Here is a 19,706-nt window from a genome sequence, read left to right as displayed (position 1 = left end):
TGCTGCCAGGTCCAGGCGGGAAGCGCACTGGTGGGGCAGGGTGGTCCCTGCAAGGCACAGGTGGGGAGTGCGGTGGGCCAAGGCGGCGGGGCAGGGCACCAGCTCTCCACGGCAAGCACGGCCTCTGGGGCTGCTGTCCCAGAGAGACGTGGAGACCCGCGTGCATGTGTGGAGACTGGCGCGTCCAAGGGACCCGCAGGCGTGGCCGGGCGGCCTTACTCCTCCCCACCTCGTCCACCCTCGCCACGACGTCGGTCCTGCTTAGCAACCTCGGCTGCCTTTGTGCAGGTGACAGCGCATCTGCCATTCACGGGCACCACGTCTCCCAGAAGAGAGGCTCCTGCCGTGTCCATTCCGGGGGTGCCGCTCAACATCCTTCCAGCACCTTCTCTGGGCTTCTGGTTTGAATAATCTTTCTCCAAAGTCAGTGGAAGGGGCTAGAAAAGTAGGGACCTGGGAAGAAAGCCCAAGGCTTTCTTGGAGAGCCGGGTCCAGGAAACAGGCCCTTGCAGCTCAGCACTGCTTCTCTGGAGTGGGGATATGCTGTTGGTTCACAGACGTGCGGTGGCAGCCGCGGGTGGTGGTTGCAGCAGCGTGCGGTTGTTGGTGCTCATGCTGGGCCCCTCCTGGGGAGCTTCTGCTCCGGTGGTCCGGGCCTTGCCGTAGCCTGCAGGTCATCTGGTTGGCGTCAGGTGGAGGTTTGGGGCCCCAGCCCGGAGCTCAGCTCTGAGCATCAAGAAACCCGAGTTTTCTCCCCACTCCCACCCAGACAGCAACAGCTGTGTTTGGAAGGGGACACACCAGAGCTTCCCGTGTAGCGAGTGGGGCGCACTCAGCTAGAGCCTGGCAGGCCTGCAGCTCCGCCTGCCCTTTTTTGAAAACCGAAAACCCCAAGAGACTTTTTATGTTGAAACAGCCCTTCCCGGTCAAGACCAAGCCTGTGGCTGAGTGCACTTTTTCAATCACGGCTGGAAGGTCCCTATGCAGGGCTGTGAGTCCCTTTAGATTTGATTTACAGTCACAAATTCAGTTTTACCTATGGATCTGAACACGATCTATAAATCACTAGGAAAGCAACTATGTTCACGGGAAGGATTCCCAGCATTAAGGTGACACTCCGTGGTGTGAACTCAGTATTGTTGGCTTGTGCACCCGCGCACATGGGCACACACCTGCACGCACAGTCATGCACACGCTTGCTTTGGGCCCATGCACACATAGCCCTGAGAGCTGGGAAGACGAATCAGTCACTCAAGAGATTCTGCAGATAGATTCCTTTACCAGGCATGGTAGTGAGGGCAGCGCCCACTACTCACCCGGGGTCTCTCGTGCAGGAAACTGCACGGAGGCGTCGTCGCATCGTCGTATTCCCCTGTCACGGGAAGGGGCGTGGAGCTGTCCCTCAGGGATGGGGAGGGAGGAGCTAGTTTCCCAGCCGGTGCCTGTGCGTTCACCAGTGTGAGAATCCACTCAGCGGGCTTGCTATGTAGCCTCTGTTGTTCAGGCCTCAGCGTGCAGTAAGCCTGTGGGGTCAGGACTGCCCGGCCTCTGCCTCGGTTCCTGCCGGGCACGTGACACTTCCCTTGAATCCTCCTGCCGATGGTACCTGCGGGAGGGAAGGTACGATCGATCCTGGTCCTGTCCCCCCAGCCTTGGGCAGGTGTCCCGGCACTGCCAGGCACAAGGCCCCTTCCCCAGGCTGCCCACAGACCCCAGCCCTGAGGTGTTGGTCTGCCCACCCTCGCTGGGAAGGGCTGTGCCACATGGCGAAAGCTGCTATGGGTCCTGGTACCTGGCGCCCCATGCCAGGGCTCATGATGCCAACGGCACCAGGTTTGTGGTACCTGGGGGTCGGTACGGCCTGGCCCTGCTCCTGCAAGGCCGAGATCTGTTCCCAGGAGGGTTGAGGGAGGGTTGGCTGTGGGGTTCCTGGAGGCCTCTCTCGTGCACTCTGGGTCTGTCAGGAGGCTGGCAACTGTGGCCAGACAGATAGAAATAAAACCTAAAAGGAGAAAAAAACTTTTTTCTAGAACTTCCCAGAGAGCAGTGAGCTGGTGCCAGTGGGTCAGAGGCTTGTCACGTGTGGGGTGTGTGTGTGTGCGCGCGCGTGCACGCTCTGTGGGGTGTGTGCACATTTCCCAGTGTGGCTGTGCATGTGTGTGTGGACACATGCACACGTGTGTTCAGAGAACACCACGCTTTGCCCCGACTCCTGGCTCAGGCCTGAGTCTCCACCCATGGTGTCCGCGTTCCTCCCCTGGTCCTTCTCTGCTCTGCACGCTGGGAACCAGGACGAGAGGCATGCGGGGCCAGGCTGTGTGCTTCCCCCACCCACCCTGAGCCCACACTGCTCTGGAGGGAGACCCTGGCTTCCCCCGCCCACCCCAAGCCCACACTGCTCTAGAGGGAGACCCCAGGCCCCTCAGTCCCTTTCCTGCATCTGAAAGGGCCAGGCCAGGGCGTCCGGCAGGTGAAGCTCCCCTTAAAGCCAGGTCTGGGCCGGTTTACAGGGAAGTACTGCTCATGGACCACCCGGTAGATCACACCGGCGCTGCACACACAGGCACCCCCGTGGCCACACATGCCTGCACACGCACACTTCTGGTTCACACGCCCACACTCACGCGGCTTCTGCACACCACACAGCCAGCAGGTGAGGAAGTGGATGCAGCGTGGCTGTCTCTTAGCGGCTTCACCTGGAATGTCACTGTGGGCCCCAGAGCCCGAAGTCCTGGCAAGCACAGAAATCACACCGGCAGCCGTGCAGCCCCCGCCTGTCCTGCTTTTGGCAGGTGAGGCCTGGCTGAGAAAAGTGGGGAAGGAGAGGGAGGATGTGGGGGCCGCGTCCTGCTTCTTCACCGACCTCGGGTTTAGCCTGCTCCCTTCGACTACTGGCTCCATTTTTGATGTCTTTTACTTTTTGTTTGTATTTTTCCTGGTATCTTGAGTAAAGTCTCCCTGAAGCATCAAATTGGGTTTTTTTACAAGTACCCTGTGCTGTTGCCTCATCTGCTTTGGTGTGCCGTGGGTCACACGGGCCTGTGCCGTGGGTCAGGCGGGCCTGTGCCGTGGCCATAGGTCAGACGGGCGTGCTGTGGGTCAGGTGGGCCTCGTTCCCACAGGAACACCTGGCTCTGCAGCAGTGGCCGCCATGTCATCCTGGCCAGGCCCCTGCACCGAGGGTGGAGCCACGGGGTCTCTGATGCCTTCCTTCTCGTGCTTTGGTGGATAATGTGGCTGGACGTCCTCCCATGAGGGACGTGTTCTCCGGCCTGGTTTGCTGGCCCCTGGCCCCAGGCCCAGCCCCGCAAGGCGCCCCGTGGGCTTCACCTGGAAGTGTCACCTCTGGCTGCTGTTGTGGGTGATGAGGATTCCAGGGCTGCAAAGAGGACCCTAGGCGCTGTCCACACAGCATGGCAATCTCTTAAATTAACGCAGCGTGGGGGGAATCGGGGTTGAAACCGGTTTGTGAGCCAGATTTTCTGTCCCTGTGGGGACTTCCTTGGGGCAATTTGAAAAATGCAGGTTTTACTTGTAGGCCCTAAATGCATAATTTCCCTTTAGGCTGACAGCTGCTCCTGTGCCCTGCCCGGAGAGGAGCCTGACTCCAGGTCGCCTTGGCTCCATTTCTGTGCAGCAGCTCAGACTATGGGGCGGAGGGTGAGACATTCCTAGTCGTGAGCTGCCTCTGTCCACCCCACACCTCCCTCCCCTGCGTGCGCACAGCTGAGTTCCGCATTGAATACATTTGGCCTCAATCATCCTCTACCCGTCATGTTACCTTGTAAGTGCTGAGGCCAGCACAGGAGCTAAAAACAAACATTTTAATGTGTAGGAAACTCAGAAACTCTTACACCTCAGCAGTAGAATAATACATTTTGTTTAGTTAAGGTTCAGGCAAAGGGAGGTCATTGTTGTGACAGGTAATTTTATAAATAGGATTCTGACAGGTTCTGTACTGTGCCAGAGGCAGAAAGCCGGTGCAGTGGGGCCCGTGACGTATTTAAATTACTTTTCTTAAAATGAACTTCATGTTTTAAATAATAGATGTTTACCTCCCAGGTTACACCTTAAATATTCCCATTTTCACTGAAATGGCATGTTTTTTAAAGGATACAGTCATACGCCAAATTCACAGCATTCCACACACCATCAGAGAACTGCCACAGGGATCCTGGGGGAATTTTAAATTGTAGTTTAAGACCACGTGACCCTGGCCAGGCCCTCGGAGCTGCCCAGGCGCGCCTCCCCCACCCCCAGAGGTGGTTTTGGTCAGAGACTCATTTACATTTTTTCTATGTAAATTAAATTTTTAGGTATTAAATCTCGGAAAATGGAATACTGTGTGGCAGAATCTGCCTCTTAATCTCTGCTTCTCTTCTTACATTTCCCATCATAAAGGTGTTTGAATCCTACAGAGAGTTAAGGTATCTCAGGAAGTTCATTAATTTGGCAAAAGGCTGGAGTCTGTCTTCCGAGGAACTAAGGGCTGGACAGGCAGGTCCCAGCGCCCCCCGTCCTGACTGTGGAGACACTTGTGTATTCTTGCGGGAAGAGGGGGCTGCAGTGGAAAGGGAAAGGCTTGCTCTGCGGAGTTACATGGTCTTAGCTGTAATCACTTTGGAACGGGGTGCTGGTGGCTTTGGGTGCAGAGACTCCTGTGGGCATCTGACACATCGGGGCTGTGTCCTCGTCCCTGTCTGTGGCTTCCCCACTGTGTTCCCACGTGATGCCTTCATTCAGCCTCTGGCTTTTGTACTTCAGACCCCAAACGCCCCTTCGATGTCTCAGCCGGGGCCTGGGTCCCAGCTCGGCCTCACGCGGCGTCCCAGGCCCTGCCCATCAGTCTGGGCCTCACGGTCAGGCCCTTGGTGACAGCAGCCATCGCTTCACTGTGGCCTCCTCCCTGGGGGGCTCTGAGTTCAGCTACCAGTGAGATTGGTTTGTTCTTTACTGTGGTGACCGCACGGAGGCTGAGGCTGAGGCTGAGGCTGAGCTGGAGCCACGGAGCAGGGGCTGCCTCTTTGCCTGCCCGGGCCCCTGCAGGCCCATCTCCCCTCTGCCCACTGACATCTGAGAATCCTCCGTACCCTGCAGTCTGAGGAGCAGCCCCCGGCTCGGGCTCCCCAACCTTCTCCCCCGCCTTGCTGGCCCTGAGTGGGCGGCAGGCATCTGCGTGGTGGGGGCAGATATCGCATTTTCCTGTGGCTGGAACGTGCCTGCAGGAGCCCAGGCTTGGAGCCTTCACATGGTGGTAGTGCTGCAGTTGCCATCGGTGGTCAAAGATTTTAAAGTTAGTTTAGTGAGAAAATCGACTCCAAACGTGATCAGAGGGGTTGACGCGTTCCAGGATGAGCGGTTCCCGGGGCTGGGTATTGCCACGGGCCTTGCACAGATTTTGCTGATTAATCTCAGGGCTCTGAGGCTGGTGCCCATCAGGCCCCACTTGGGGGATGCAGAAGGGAAGGCGCTCTGAACGAGGGGCCCTGTGGGAGGCCCCACTGTGCAAAGGGTTTGACTCCTGCGGCCTCCCTCTAGGCCTGTGTGCTTGCTTTGAGAGTCAGACGTTCGTGTTCCAAACCAAATCGGCCTCTTTCAAATAGAATCACACTATAGTGATTGTAAATGGGAGCGTTAAAGATAAAAACAAACATTTCTAAAAACGACTCACTGCCGAAGGCGGAAGCACGCCTCCATGGTACGGAGAAGGAGGGTGAGAGGCAGCAGCACTGCACCTTGCATTTACCTCTCAGACACCGATGAGCAACTCATCCCTCAGAACAGCTGGTCCTGAACACGCGTGTGCCCCGCCGAAAGGCGCAGACCTTCCCAGAGGCGGGAGCGGGGCCCGGCCACCCATGTCCTGGCAGAAGCACGGGGGCTGCTCCATTTGGCCAGAGTCTTATCCCAGTGATGTGGGTTTTGAGTCTCACACACACGGCGCTGGCCGAGAAGCCATGAGCGGCTCTGCAGGGTGGTGCGGCCGATAGACACCTCCATGCACGGTTGCCCTGGGCAGTGTCTGCCGCCAGCGTCTGCCTCTGCTCAGCTGCCAGGACGGTGTTGAGCACTCCCCTACTCCCCTGCCTCTGCCGGAGGAGAGGTGCAGGGAGCCATCAGGAAGGGTGCTGGGGCCCGAGGCCCGTTGTGCCGTGTGTGTGCACACAGTGTGGCATCCCTGGTCAGGAGTGGGAGCTGCACGCTGCCCAGTTCCAGGTTAATGGAACACAGGAAGATGGGTCGTGTCCTGCAGGGCCTCATCTGGATTTACTGGTGAAGCAAGCCTTGCCCGTGGCTCAGCGAGGGCTCAGCTTTCCTGGACAGCTTCACCGTGGCCTCGGCGTGGGCACACACAGTGAGCATGTGTGGATGCATACGTGTGCACATCCATGCCCACACGTGTGAGAGTGCAAGTATGTGTGCAGGTGTGTGCATACGTGTGTGTGTGTTTGAAAGTGGCCACAGGTGTGTTCAAAGCTTAACCCTCAGTGCCCAGGTCCATTAGGATAACAAAGCATTTTCTAATCTGCTTGACAAAGACACCAGTATGATATGGCAGAAAAATACAAAGTGGGTAGGACAGGGGGACGCAGGCCTCGAACCCACTGCAGGTTTTCTCTGCATTCGGTGGCTCCCAGGGGTCCGCACTCTGGGTTCTGAGTGGGTGCTTCCTCTTCTCTCGCCAGCTCCATGGCTACCTGGAGAGTGAGCCGCTGATGCTACAGCTTTTCATCGGGACGGCGGACGACCGCCTGCTGCGCCCGCACGCCTTCTACCAGGTGCACCGTATCACGGGGAAGACCGTGTCCACCACCAGCCACGAGGCCATCCTCTCCAACACCAAAGTCCTGGAGATCCCGCTCCTGCCGGAGAACAGCATGCGAGCCGTGTAAGCGCGGGGACCTTCGACCTTTGACCTCTGGCGGGGGCGGTGGGCGGGGTGTGCCTTCCTCCCGGCCCTGGGGGGGTCTGGCCGGCCCCCTGCACTTCCAAGCTCCGTGGCTAGGACACTCTTGGTTTAACAGCCAGTAAGTAAACCTCACTCTTGCTTTTGACAATGGATTTGCTTCTCTCTAGGGTTTCAGCTCTGTGTATGTTGCCACTTAAAATAATATCTCAGATACGCAGCTATAAATACCTCCCTCCGCATTTAGCTCCTAAACAGGACCCCTGTTTCTTTCTGAATACAGCCGTTTTGTAATGAGAAGGATGGTTAAAACGTGAGCATCAAAAAATTAAAGCAGTCAGCATATCCGGATCACGTTGAACTTTAGGAGTTTTGGACAACACGGATAGGCCTGCGCTGACGTTCTGAGTCTAATATGGCACTGTAATTTGTTTAAAAGTGAATTTTTTAGTAAGCCGAGGACAAAACATGTAATTTCCAAATAAGGCCTTACTCGCTTAATCCCAGCTTGTGCTGGGCACGCTGGCCCTGACCTGTGAAGGCAGCCAGGAAAGAGGACTGCTGGTTCCTGAGAGATTCTCATGGTACCATGGTGGGAACAGATGACAAACACGTCTATGGGTGAATGAGCGCAGGTTGAGCTGGGATGGCTGGAACGTGCAGACCAGCAGGATAGAGCCGGGCCGAAGGGCAGGGACGGCGTCCTACGAGGGTGACCCGCAGGCCGGTAGCCCGTGTGATGGCGAAGCTGTAGGGGGGTGCCCCATCCAGGTGGAGCCCCGGGGGTGGGTGCAGAGGTCCTGGGGCTGCAGGAGTGGGGAGGAGCCCCACACGGGGAGGGACAGCATGTAGGGGATGGCGGCAGGGGCCATGTCAGGCATTTTAATAAGTGACTCAAAGCCTCTAAGTCAAAAACAAAGGGAACGCTTTCTGTCCACGTTGGCTTTTCAAGTGTTGGGGGAAATGTGTGCACCTGGGAGCTCATTCTGAATCCCTGGGTTTGCCTGGAGAGCTATAATCCAAGTTTCCTACAGACAGGGCACAGTCAGGTGGTTTTCGAGAACAAACCTTGTGTTCCGCAGCTGCGGTAAATGTCCTGGCTTCGCTGGCGGCTGTGTTCACCCCACCATGATGTGGGGCAGCAAGGCTGGCCGGGAGACGCCCACAGCCAGGACCGCACGCCAGCCTGGTGCTCGCTGCCCACTCAAGGGTGGTCAGGGTGTCTCTGTTTATTCTCATTCTCTTAACTTAAAAATACTGCTTTTTAGTGCATTGAGAATATACACATGGAATGTTTTACTGGAGCCTGATTTTGAATGAAATTGTTAAGTTAAAAGAGATTATATGAAACCGTAGAAGAAACGGGTTTTACACACAAAAAATGAAGGCTTTTAAATATAGTGGAAATAATAGCATCTTCTGATAAATCAAGTTTTTTGGGAACTACTCCAAGATAAGAGAGAGCAGCAGGTGCCTCCGGCCCCTCCCTTGGGCTGCTCTCTGCCGCTCTGGTGACATCCCCGTGTACGTGGCCAGCATGGGTGCTAGAGGCAGCCAGGACTCGGGACAGCTCTGACTGGACCCACTTGGTCAGGGCTGGAGGCTGGAGGGAAGGTGGGAAGGGAACGGTGGGAAGGGGAAGGTGGAAGTCGCTTTTCTTGGGGCTGCCTCCGCTCGCCCCCTCTCACCTGTGCCGGCGTCGGATTCTGTTCTGCGCTAGGCAAGGGCCTCACGTTGGCGGCTTCAAGGTCTTGTTTTCCTCGGGGGAGGGACAGTGACCAGCTCCCTGGCATGAGCTCGCGGGGCTAGGGGGAGGGCCAGAGGGTCTGGGGGCCGGGCCTTTCTGCTCCCGTGTCAGCTAGTGAAGGAAAAGCTGTGGGCTTTTGTTTTGGGCAGCATTGACTGTGCTGGAATCCTGAAGCTCAGAAACTCCGACATTGAACTTCGGAAAGGAGAGACGGACATCGGGAGGAAGAACACACGGGTACGGCTGGTGTTCCGTGTTCACGTCCCGCAGCCCAGCGGCCGCACGCTGTCCCTGCAGGTGGCCTCCAACCCCATCGAATGTTGTAAGTGGACACCCGCGCGCTGCAGGGGAAGGAAACCGTCGGTGTCCCACATGCTGTCGCTGTCCTTCCCTCTCTCAGCTTTTCGTTTGTGTAGACTTGGTACTGAACTGTTCCCCCAAACCCACCACAGTGTGTGGCCATGTGGGGTCTGAGTTGATCACGGCTGAGTTACTGCCTGTGGCCCTCCCGGGGGCCCCTGGCTGTGGCTCCTCTAATGCTCGAGCATGGCCAGGGAATGCGGTGTGGGCCAGGGCTTCCCCCACGCTGTGCTGACCTTTGCGTATTTGTGCGGTGACTGTGATTTGAGTGAAACTGGCTGAGTCTTAGGAGGATATTTCGATGCTGCCTTCAGCACGAGGTGGAGACCATGAGGATTCATGTGCATGGCTTCTCCCCTAGGAGTAATGGCGTCCGCAGGACTCAGCCCGCCGGCCGTGGCGGTGCTTGCCCTGGGTGGGTGGGCTCACACGTGACCTGCTGGGTGCCACGCGTGTGCCCTGGGCCGCCCACCCAGGACAGGCCCTCACCGCCCCTCTCCCCCTGACGCAGCCCAGCGCTCGGCCCAGGAGCTGCCTCTGGTGGAGAAGCAGAGCACGGACAGCTACCCGGTCATGGGCGGAAAGAAGATGGTCCTGTCCGGCCACAACTTCCTGCAGGACTCCAAGGTCATTTTCGTGGAGAAAGCGCCAGGTATGCTCTTCACCAGGGGTCATCTGCGGCCTGGGCTTCAGCGCTGGTGGGAACCGCTCCCGGTCGGTGGAGCAGGGCCCACCTGTGCATGGTCACCGGGACAGGCTTACGGGGTGTGGCACAGAGCAGAGGCTCTGCGTGGCCCGTGGCTGCATCCGGCTGTGAGTTCTTGTGTGAGCTGACAGCTGTGCTGCTGAAGGGAGGAGGTAGATGCTGATTGCCGGGGCCACCACACACACATCGCCGCTGACACGGAGGGAGCCCGCGGGCTGAGGACGTGCGGAGGAGGGCGAAGGCGCTTGCTGGCTTTGCTGGGGTCCTCCGTCTGCAGGAAGTGGACACTTTGGGGGTCAGTTAGCAGCAGGGCAGGAGGGAGCTCCCCTCTGGGGCCTTCCCCTCCTGCCAGCATTCCTGGGGTCGGAGGCAGGGGTGGTGTGGGTGCCACAGATGGCGGGGGCTGGGGCGGTCTTTAATGCTACAGCCATGGTGTGTGTGAGGCCCTTGTGCCCCGAGGGCCCGGGTCACCCCTGCCTGTAGGTGTTGTGCCGGCCCAGCCTGGAAGCTCTGGGGCTGACCTCGGAACAGCTGCGGGGGCATCTTCTGAATGATGTTCCTCCTGGGGCCGTCACGCCTGTGGTTCTGTGCTGCCCACAGGAGACGCTGTCCTGCAGGGATAGGGCTCACAAAGTGGCTCCCGGCCCAGCTCAGTTCTCTGCAGATGCTGGGCCCCAGCGCTCTCATCCCAGAGCAGGGCCTGGCTGGCTCCGAGAAGAGCCTGTGAACAGTGTGGGCTGCACTGACGGGAGACTGGCGTTGCAGGGAGAGTGAGCACCAGTGTGGCTGGGTGCAGGGACCCTAGCCCAGCCCTCGAGGGGGTTCAGGCAGAGTTGGCCTGGCTCTCCACAAAGCCTGCCATGAGCTCTCTGGTTTTGGGGCTTCCTGGTGCCTTGCTGGGCCTCTGCCCAGGGTGGGCCAGATGAGGGGCACACCCCTACAAGACCTGTTTTGTGATTTTTTTTTCTTTTTAACATTTACCAATTGGAATTTTTTTGCACTTACTCTGATCCCCGGAAACCACGGAGGCATTCAGCCTTGATAATGGGGTCTTGATTTGTACAGTTTGCCGGAAACTTAAGTGCTTCAATCAAAATAGGCTTTAGAGGTCATTCACGTCTAACGTGGCTTTCTGTAGAATCAGGGCATAATTGGAAAACACGTTTTAAATTATAGAGAAAACCAACTAAGGCAGTGACCAGGAAGGCATTTGCATCCCCCGTGCCTTCTCAGGAGGAGGCTAATTTTGAAATAATTTGCCCTTCAGAGCTTTCAGTGTGTGTCCACGCGTTGGCAGAGAAACACTTTGCCCCCAGTGTAGGGAGGCGCTTGGGCCAAGACTGGCCAGAACCATGGCTCCCAGGTTCTGCTTCTCAAAGCCCAGGCCTGAGCAGCCTCCTTGTGGTTTCTTCTGTGCAGAGGCCTGGGCACCTTGGCAGAGCCCCCCGCCCCCCGAACGCAGTCAGCAGAGGTGCCCCAGCTCCTGCCCTAGCCGAGTTATTGCACTAGCCGAATCGGTGCCACAGTGCCATGGGGAAGGGCAGCCACTGGCCTCCGAGGGCCGGAAGCCAAGGGGATGCAGGAGCAGCCCTGGTCTCATGCGGCCGCCCCCACGGGCAGCCCCTCCTGCCTTCGTCATCGCTGTGAGCTGTGCCGTCAGCAGGCCAGAGGTGCTGCCCTTAAGCTCGGCTGCCGCGGCCACACTTCTAGGCAATGCCAGTTTGTCTGCCCGTGTCCTTCTCTTGTCCCATGAGGTCAGGGCGGGTCTCTGACCCTCTCCCAGCATCAGCCGGTGTCTGGTATACAGCAGGCGAACAATAAATGAATAGGTGCTGCGCTCAAGAGCACGTGAAGCTGTGAATACTGCAGGGATGAAGCCAGACCACATTTGTGATTTTATTCTTTATAGTTAAATAAGATAATTTGCATATTCATACACACACAAGCACATCACATGTTTTCAAAAGCGGAGAACAAACATCCACGTAATTTTCTTTGTCTACTTTGGGCTTCTCAGGCGGGAGGTTGGAGCCGCAAAAGGCCCCACATCCTCATCCTGGCGACGAGTTCCTAGTTGTTTTTGGAGAAACCACTAAACTGAATATAAATTAAAAACACAATTGCCCTCTCGTCTTGTGATGGGATCGTCTGGTCTGTTTAAAGTTCTGTTTTCGACTGCTCTCGCGGATGGAACCAGGGCCGGACGTGAGCTCGGGAGGTTCGTGTCGAGGATCCGTCAGTCGGGCAGATGAAGTGGCTTCTCCAGGAAGGGCCGCTGTGTCTGTCGGCTGTCCTCGTTCTGAGGGTGCGGACGGTTGTAGCTGTTGTGAATGTTGGACACAGGCCGGGGTCGGCTCCGCCCTGTCCTTCTCTGGAGTACATAGGAAGCTCTTTGTCCAAACCAGCTCAGCCTCTGTGTCTCGGCCAGGCCCCCTTCAGCTGCCGTGGGTTCACAGCACCTCTGAACTTTGAGAAGTGTCAGATGGAGCGGCTGCTCGGCCCTGGAAGGCTGGGAGAAGCTGGTGTTGGGCCCTCCTGAGGAAGGGAATCCCTGCAGCAGGGCTGCGCTGTGGGGAACCGACGGGCACGGGCATGGCTCGCCGTAGCGTGGGTGCTGGGTCCCTCCGGGATGCTCCAGCTCCAGCACCAGCAGGCGGGAGTGCGGTGGGTGTTTGGGTCTCAACCTGCACTCCACGGAGCTTCCTCCCAGGTCTCTCAGGGCGGCGCAAAAGGCCGGGGGCAGAATCAGCCTTTCTCTGGGGACTTAGTTTACTGCTTCCTGGGAAAACGACATTTTCTGATGATGAAAGCCTGTGCGGAATGTTTGTCCAGGAGGCAGGTTGGCTGTGGGGCGCCAAGGGCCGAGTGTCAGCTCAGAAGCCCCTCGTAGCATTACGGGAGCCTTTCAGTGTTCAAGGCTGCAGGGGTTCAGCTGCAGGAAGTGGGAACCACACCCCCTCCTCTCCCACCCACACCCCTCTCCGCTCCCCTCTCCCACCCGCACCCCTCCCCTCTTCCACCTTCACACCCGCACCCCTCCCCTCTCCCACCCGCACCCCTCCCCTCTCTCACCCGCACCCCTCCTCTCCCCTCTCCCACCCGCACCCCTCCCCTCTCCCACCCGCACCCCTCCTCTCCCCTCTCCCACCCGCACCCCTCCCCTCTCCCACCCGCACCCCTCTTCTCCCCTCTCCCACCCGCACCCCTCTGCTCCCCTCTCCCACCCGCACCCCCTCTGCTCCCCTCTCCCACCCGCACCCCTCTTCTCCCCTCTCCCACCCGCACCCTTCCCCTCCCCTCTCCCACCCGCACCCCTGCCCTCCCCACCTTCACACCCGCACCCCTCCCCTCCCCTCCCCTCCCCCCCGTTAAAGATCACCGCTTCTCTCTTCCGACGTGTGATGTGAGGCACTTCTCTGCACACGCGTGAACGTCGAAGCGGCTGAGGGACACATAATGAAACATAAATGAAACGCCGGAAAAACGCCTGCGTGAAACGTGAGTTCAGGCTGTGTCTGGAGCTTGGCTGAGATGAGACAGAAGGCGCAAGTTTCTGAGATTTGGATGCATCAAACATGAGCCAGTTCTTAATGCTGGAGCTGAACAACCTCCTTTTCTTGAGTCACACGTCTGTTCTGGTGCCGTTTTTCAAAAACATCAGTGAAGCCTGTTTTGGTGTCGTCGCCGTGCAGAAGCCACGCTACAACGCCAGGGGTTAAAACACCCGCTCCGTTTGCTGGCGATCGCGCAGCGGGCGGGGCTCAGTACACGGGGCCGTGCGGGTTGCGTCCGTGGTCGTTTCTGTGGCCGCCGTGACTGGCAGGCCAGCTGGGGCCTGGACTGCCAGCATCTCCAGGTAATCAGGGCCCCTCCACGTGGCCTCCCGGGTCCCCTCTGCGGAGGCAGCCTGGGGCCCCTGGGAAGCAGAGACAGGTTGTGCCAGAGCTCCGAGGCCCAGGCCTGAACCCAGTGCTGTGCCAGCCACCACACCGGGGGCCCTGCCCAGGTTCACAGGGAGACACACAGAAATGTGGGAGTCCGGGGGGCCTGCGTGGTAGGAGCGAGTAGCCAGAGTCCCACAGCTGCCCGGGCCCCTCCCAGAGGCCCCAGCCCAGCACATCTAGAGCCCTCCCCTGAGAAACCCCAGACAGCCAGGTTCGCCCCAAACCCCCAAACCCAACATGGTGGGACCCCAGCTCGCCCCCACCTCACGGCCGCCCCATCCTCTGGCCCTGGACGTTACCACATGGAGAAGACAGGCCTGTGGGCAGGCGCTGGCCATACTGCAGGAGACACAGGCCGGGTTTCCAGATTTCTCCACACAGTGGCAGGCGGAGGTTCTGCCTCCCACCTCACTGGGAGGGTCAGGACTCCAGATGTGGGCCAAATGTATGTTGTTATTTTTTAAATAAAGGGACCAAAGGTCCGGGCCTTTCCGAGGCTGCCCTGCCTTGGGACCATGACCAGCATGGTTCCCGGGTCTTCCACAAGCTCCGACAGGCACCTGGCCATTGTTTTCAGAGGCTCCACCCAGCAGCCACCAAGCTCAGCTGGCAGGACACTTGCAAGGACACAGAGCTGTCACAGAACCACCGTGGCCTTGGCAGCTGCTGGTCCTACGCCAGGACACACACGTTCACCACGGCGAGTGGGGGGTGCACGTCCCCAGGCAGAGGCCATGTCATCCAGGTGCAAGAAGCGCCAGGCAAGGACCCTCCTGTCTGCCCAGGGAGCCGGGTCAGAGGAGTCCCCAGGCCTGAAGCCACTCCCTCCGGGCTCACCTTCAGGTCCCTTCAAGGCCAGGGGGTGGTTCACTCACCCCGGGGTGTCGCGGAAGCCTTGAGGCCCCTGCAGGCCCCGATTTCCCCAGAGGGGCATCAGTGTCCGCTGGCCACCCTGCCTGCCCCCCCGCTTCAGCCACCCCTGCTCCTCGGTTTCCTAGGGTCTGGTTCTTTCTTGCAGGCGGGGAGGAGGTGAGGGCCAGGGCCCCCATACGGCAGACCTAGTGGCACTACCCCTTTAGGCCTTGCTGTCCCTCCTCTGTCCGTCATGGAAGGTCTTGGCCTGGGGCAGAGGAGCAGGCCGAGGTGGGAGGTGGAGTCCAGGCAGGTCTGTGGCTTGTCTGTTTTAGTTGTGCGGGGTGTAGGCTGAGGGAGATGGACCCGGGGGATGGCTGCCTCCGTGGCATCTATCTCCATGGCATGTCCTCTGACGGGGCTGGATGAGCAAGGAGTCCCCAGCTCCAGCGTCTGCGGCGTGGGCAGTCCCCGTACAGAGCAGCTCAGCCGTTGCCTCCTGAAGATGTTGGATGCCAGCCCCGGAGGCAGCATCATAATGACAAAATCTTCAGAGGTGTCTGGTCCAACAGTTTAAAGGCCAAATGCAGATCTTCCAGATTTGTGTTTTCAGGGAAGAGGTGACCCTGCTGGGTGCCTGTGAGTGTGGACAGATGTCACTGCCACTGCTGGCTCCAAGAGCAGAGCTGGGGCCGCTTCATCACCATACAGCATCTTTGGGAGGAGGGCAGGTGGCCGGGCTGACCCCTGGGCTTCTCTGTGTGCTCCCAGAGACCACACAGGGAAGGCATGGAGGGCACACCCTGGGAGGAGACATCTGCCCGTCTCTTCCTCATGCCCTGAGGACGGCTCAGTGGCCTGAGATGGCCCAGGACCCCTCGAACTGAGTGACGACCCACGGTTCTCGTCAAGCCGCATTCTGAATAGCGTTAGGGGGACTCTCAGACGCCCCCTGCGTGGGCCCTGCTGGTGTGGGGAGGCCGTGCATCGTGTCAGTTCCCACTACAGGAGGGGGCCGGGCTTCTGGCTGCTCGCCCTCCTCTTCCTCCTCGTGCCTTTTGGGATCACACGTGACAATATCACCCGTGATCATGTTGCCTAATTTCTTTTATCAGCTTTATCGAGATGTGATCTATACACCATTTAAGTGTGTAATTCAGCGGGTTTTGGTAGCTTCACAGAATTACGCAGCCACCACCAATTTCAGAACATTTTCTTATCTCCAGAAAGAAACCTTTGCTCGTGAGCGGCCACCCCTGCTCTCCCTTCCCCACCCCTGCTCTCCCTTCCCCACCCCTGCTCTCCCTTCCCCACCCCCAGCCCCTACCACCCCAGAGCCCCCTCGCTTGGCCTTGCCTGGTCTGGCTGCTCCCTGCTGGGGAACCCCAACCTGCCGGCTGCGGTGCCTGGCAGCTTCCATGGAGGGTGGCATCCTCCGTGTTCCCTCGTTGGCGCGGGCCAGGGCGTGGGGTCCTCGGGTCCCCTCGTTGGTGCGGATCGGGACGTGGGTCTTTCTGTGGCTGAGGGAAGCCCACCATGTGGCTGCCACACCCATCTGCCGATGGTGCTGGGCCACGTCCACCCTGTGGAGATGATCGTGGAAAAGCCGCCGTGAACCTCAGTGCGTGAGTCCCGTGTGGATGCCTGCTTGTCGCCTGAGCACATGCCTCGGCGTGAAAGGGCTGTGGGTCACAGGGTGGCTCCGTGTGAGGCCCTGCAGGCCGATGTGCAGTGCGGCCGGGTGGCTGTTTGCTCTCCAGAATCTCCTCTGGGAGCCAGGCTGGGACAGACTCCTGAGGGAGAGTCCCGGATGGATGACAGATGCCCTGGGGACGCTTGCTTCTGGGCGTGAGGACGCCACAGGGCACACGGCACGAGGACGCCATGGGGAGCAGGGCAGGAGGACGCCACGGGGAGCGGGGCAGGAGGACGCCACAGGGTGCAGGACTCGAGGGCGCCGTGGGACCCAGGGACGCTGCTTCCACCGGTGGCCCTTGTGGCTTTCTCTGTGGAAACAGTGGCTCAGCGTCAGCGCCAGCGTGGGGGTGGCCCGGCTCCAGACGGCGGGTCCTGGCGGGTCTGGGAGGCTCCTGGGCCCGCAGGCCTGCCTGTGTGGAAACCTCGCGGGTGTGGCAGGGAAGCCTCCCGATGACTCAGACTGCAGGGAATTCCCTAATGATCTGGAATATTTTTACTCCTGCACTCAGGCAGTTTCCTACTGAGGACTCGGAGCTCTGATAAGGCTGAACACAAAGGCCCTTTCAGGACCGGCTGCCTTCCTTCCTGCCAGGGGCCGGGTTTTGAACAGCGCGGGGGCCGGCCCTGCCCGCCTGGGCCTCCACGGAGTCGGGAGCCTCCATGGCAATGCTCTCGCCAGCGGGACGCGGCCCTGCGTCTCCTTTCCTGAGATGCGAGGTTATTTGCATCTTACGGCAGCCTCAGTGCTTTGTCTTGTTCTGGAAGCAATTGCTAGACAGACATTTCTGGCCGTGAATATATATTGCCTTGGAAAGAGTTACTTTATGAGCCTTGAGCAGAAACAGAAAGCCTGCCCTCACCCTCACCCTGGTCGACGGTGAAACAGCCACAGACGTCGGAGACCACGGGGAGAGGCCCTGCCTCCGAGGGGGAAGGCCACAGGCGCTGGCTCAGCCAGGGTCTTTGAGGACAGCAGGGATGTTTGTCGGTTCCCCACACTTTCAGGGGAAGTCTAAGCATATCTACTCCCACCTGTGCAGGGATTGCTGGGCAGGCGCTCCCAGGTGTGTGGTGGAGGCTGCTCCGTGGCAGGTGCTGAGCTGGGCCTGGCTGGCCACGCAGACGTGGCTCCCCTTGGGGCTGCTCCAGCAAGGCTGGTTCCCCACAGGCCCATGAGGCCCTGGAGGAAAAGACACCTTCATGCCGTCGTTCCATTTGCTTTTCATGGACTCACTGCTGTGGGGCAGCCGCCTGAAGGAGGCCATGGGGAGACGGCTGGAGTCCCTCTCCCTTCTCGGGACATAAAGAGAGGAACAGGCTGTGTTGCCTCGGCTGCAAAAATGGCGTCTCCTTGGGGTGTCATTAAACGCAGCGTCCTGGCCCTGTGCGCCTCAGTGTCCCTCCTGCTCAGCACCATCAACCTCCCTCCCCTTCCTGGCGCCAAAGGCCTCCACAGCCTCAGGGAAATTCCTGGGGAAGCTGAAGCTGTGACTCTGAGCTTCTGGGCTGGGCAGAGAGCAAACCTTAGCCTGTGGTGCCCCGGAGCTTCAGAGGACCACAGTCTTTTGTGGGGTGCAGACGGGGCTTCACCCCAAAGATGGGCTTTGTCATAAGAAAACTCCAAAAGTCGTTTTTAAAAGGTGCCAAACAGCCCGAAGACTTAGCTACACACAGAGTGATTTCGATTGTTAGGAAGTGGGGGTGGAGGGGCTTCTGGGAATCCGCCGTCACCAGCACCTGTGCTGGGGTGAAAGCGCCTTTCTTCCCAGCTCCTTGCTGCTTCGTGAAACTCAGATGCCTTCAGGCGCAACTGAGTGTATGTTTTAGTTCCCTGTTATTTTTTTCCCAGAGGAGAGATGGATGCCAGGCTCTGTCGAGTGGGCTCATCTGGTGGGTGATTTGCGTGGGGACCTCGGGCGTCCCGGGCTGGCGTGGCCGGGGCTCGGCTGGGCGGCTCTGGGGTCCTGTGTGACTCACATTTCCTCTCTCCACCCTCCACGCAGACAGCAGCCCGGCACTGTAACAGAGAAAAAGGAGATTTTGTCTGATTTGTCAGTAATTGAGAGTTTGTAACAGACACGTTTTCTTCTTTGGAGAGAGAGCATAAGGATAAACTTAAGTGTGTATACCTGTAACTGTTCATTTTGGGAGCGGACTTTATTTTGGAGAAGATAAAAGAGAGGAAGAGACTGTGGGAGATTGACATCTGTTAGTTTGAGATAATTGCCCCAAACTCAGCCCATCTGAGGGGCCAGGCTGTGGTGCGGCCGCCTTTGTCCGTGTGCGCCTGGAGTCCCCACTCTGCCGGGCGTGGAGCAGAGAGAACAACGCGTCCTTTCACTGCACCTCTGGGAGCCTTTTCATTTTTTAAAAACATGCAAATGGCCTCTGGGGAAAGGCTAAAAATACCTGTGTTTTCATTTCTGTCTCCTGACGGGCAAGAAGTTGTCAGAGGAAGGCTCTTCACATTTACCCAGTGGTTCCTTTGCACAGAGGCAGGGCCAGCGGCCAGGCCCTCTTCCACCAGCGTGGACCCCAGCACGGGCAGGCATCGCACCCTGGCGTGGAGCCCCCGGCCCCCCTGGCGCCACTCTCACACCTCCTGCATCCCTGGAGGCTGGGCCAGGGACTGCAGAGCCGGGCCCCAGGTCCACGCACAGATGCCCTGCACGCGCTCTGATGATGGGGTACCTGCTCCCCCTCACACCTGCTCTCCCTGGAGAGGACGGGGGCATAGAAACCCCCCCGTGACCTGTCCTGAGGCTGTGAGAGGCCAGCAGATGCAGGGCCAGGACACATTCCTGAGGATACCCTGCCCTGTAGTCCTTCCCGCCCAGGGCTGGGGTCAGAACAAGCCCTGAGCCACGTGTCCTCAGCTTCCCCAGGCTCCCAGGGGAACTCTGGCGTTGAGCTTGGGGCCCCGCCTGGGCACGTGGGTCCTGAGGCGCTGCCCTCAACAAAAGCCCTGGGATGGGCCTACGTGGGTCTCCCGGGGTCTCTCTCCGGGCTTAGGGCCCTGGGTCTGGATCACATGGGGGCTTCGGGGAGGGGGCTCCCCGCCACACAAAGTCACAGACGTTTCCTGCTCCTTTCTTCCAGATGGCCACCACGTCTGGGAGATGGAAGCGAAAACCGATCGTGACCTATGCAAGCCGGTGAGTGCCTTTGGCGCAGCTGGAGCCGCTGCGGGTCCCCAGGGCTTGGGAGGCTGGGGTCTGCTGGAGCCACTGCGGGTCCCCAGGGCTTGGGAGGCTGGGGTTCCTGTTTGTTAAAATGAAACAAATAAAAATAATGCATAGAGTAACAGAACCAGTAACAAACAGAATCGCCAAGTACTTGCCGAAGCACCATGTACTGCACCCAACCTGTCAGGGTCAGGTCAGAGCCCTGGCGGCTGGGGACGGTGCCGGGCAGGCCAAGGGCTGCCTCCCACATCCTGGTGCTGAGACAGCCCAGGGAAGGACATCTCACACGGACCCTCCCGCCCTTTGC

General features: G+C 59.0%; 1 protein-coding gene across 5 annotated transcripts in view; it reads left to right on the top strand.

Moving 5' to 3' along the window:
• Positions 1-19,706, top strand: part of LOC105489353 (nuclear factor of activated T cells 1) — a 126,176-nt gene that overhangs the window by 45,504 nt on the left and 60,966 nt on the right. For all 5 annotated transcript variants that reach the window (XM_071085824.1, XM_071085822.1, XM_071085825.1 and 2 more), the window contains 4 exons: positions 6,687-6,889; positions 8,804-8,976; positions 9,526-9,666; positions 19,314-19,369. In XM_071085824.1, the coding sequence (XP_070941925.1) occupies positions 6,687-6,889; positions 8,804-8,976; positions 9,526-9,666; positions 19,314-19,369 (573 nt within the window). The remainder of the gene's footprint in view (positions 1-6,686; positions 6,890-8,803; positions 8,977-9,525; positions 9,667-19,313; positions 19,370-19,706) is intronic.

The sequence above is a fragment of the Macaca nemestrina genome, chromosome 19, assembly GCF_043159975.1.
Source record: "Macaca nemestrina isolate mMacNem1 chromosome 19, mMacNem.hap1, whole genome shotgun sequence".
NCBI lineage: Eukaryota > Metazoa > Chordata > Mammalia > Primates > Cercopithecidae > Macaca > Macaca nemestrina.
Note: the sequence above shows the minus strand (reverse complement) of the source record. Positions and strands in the feature narration are given on the sequence as shown.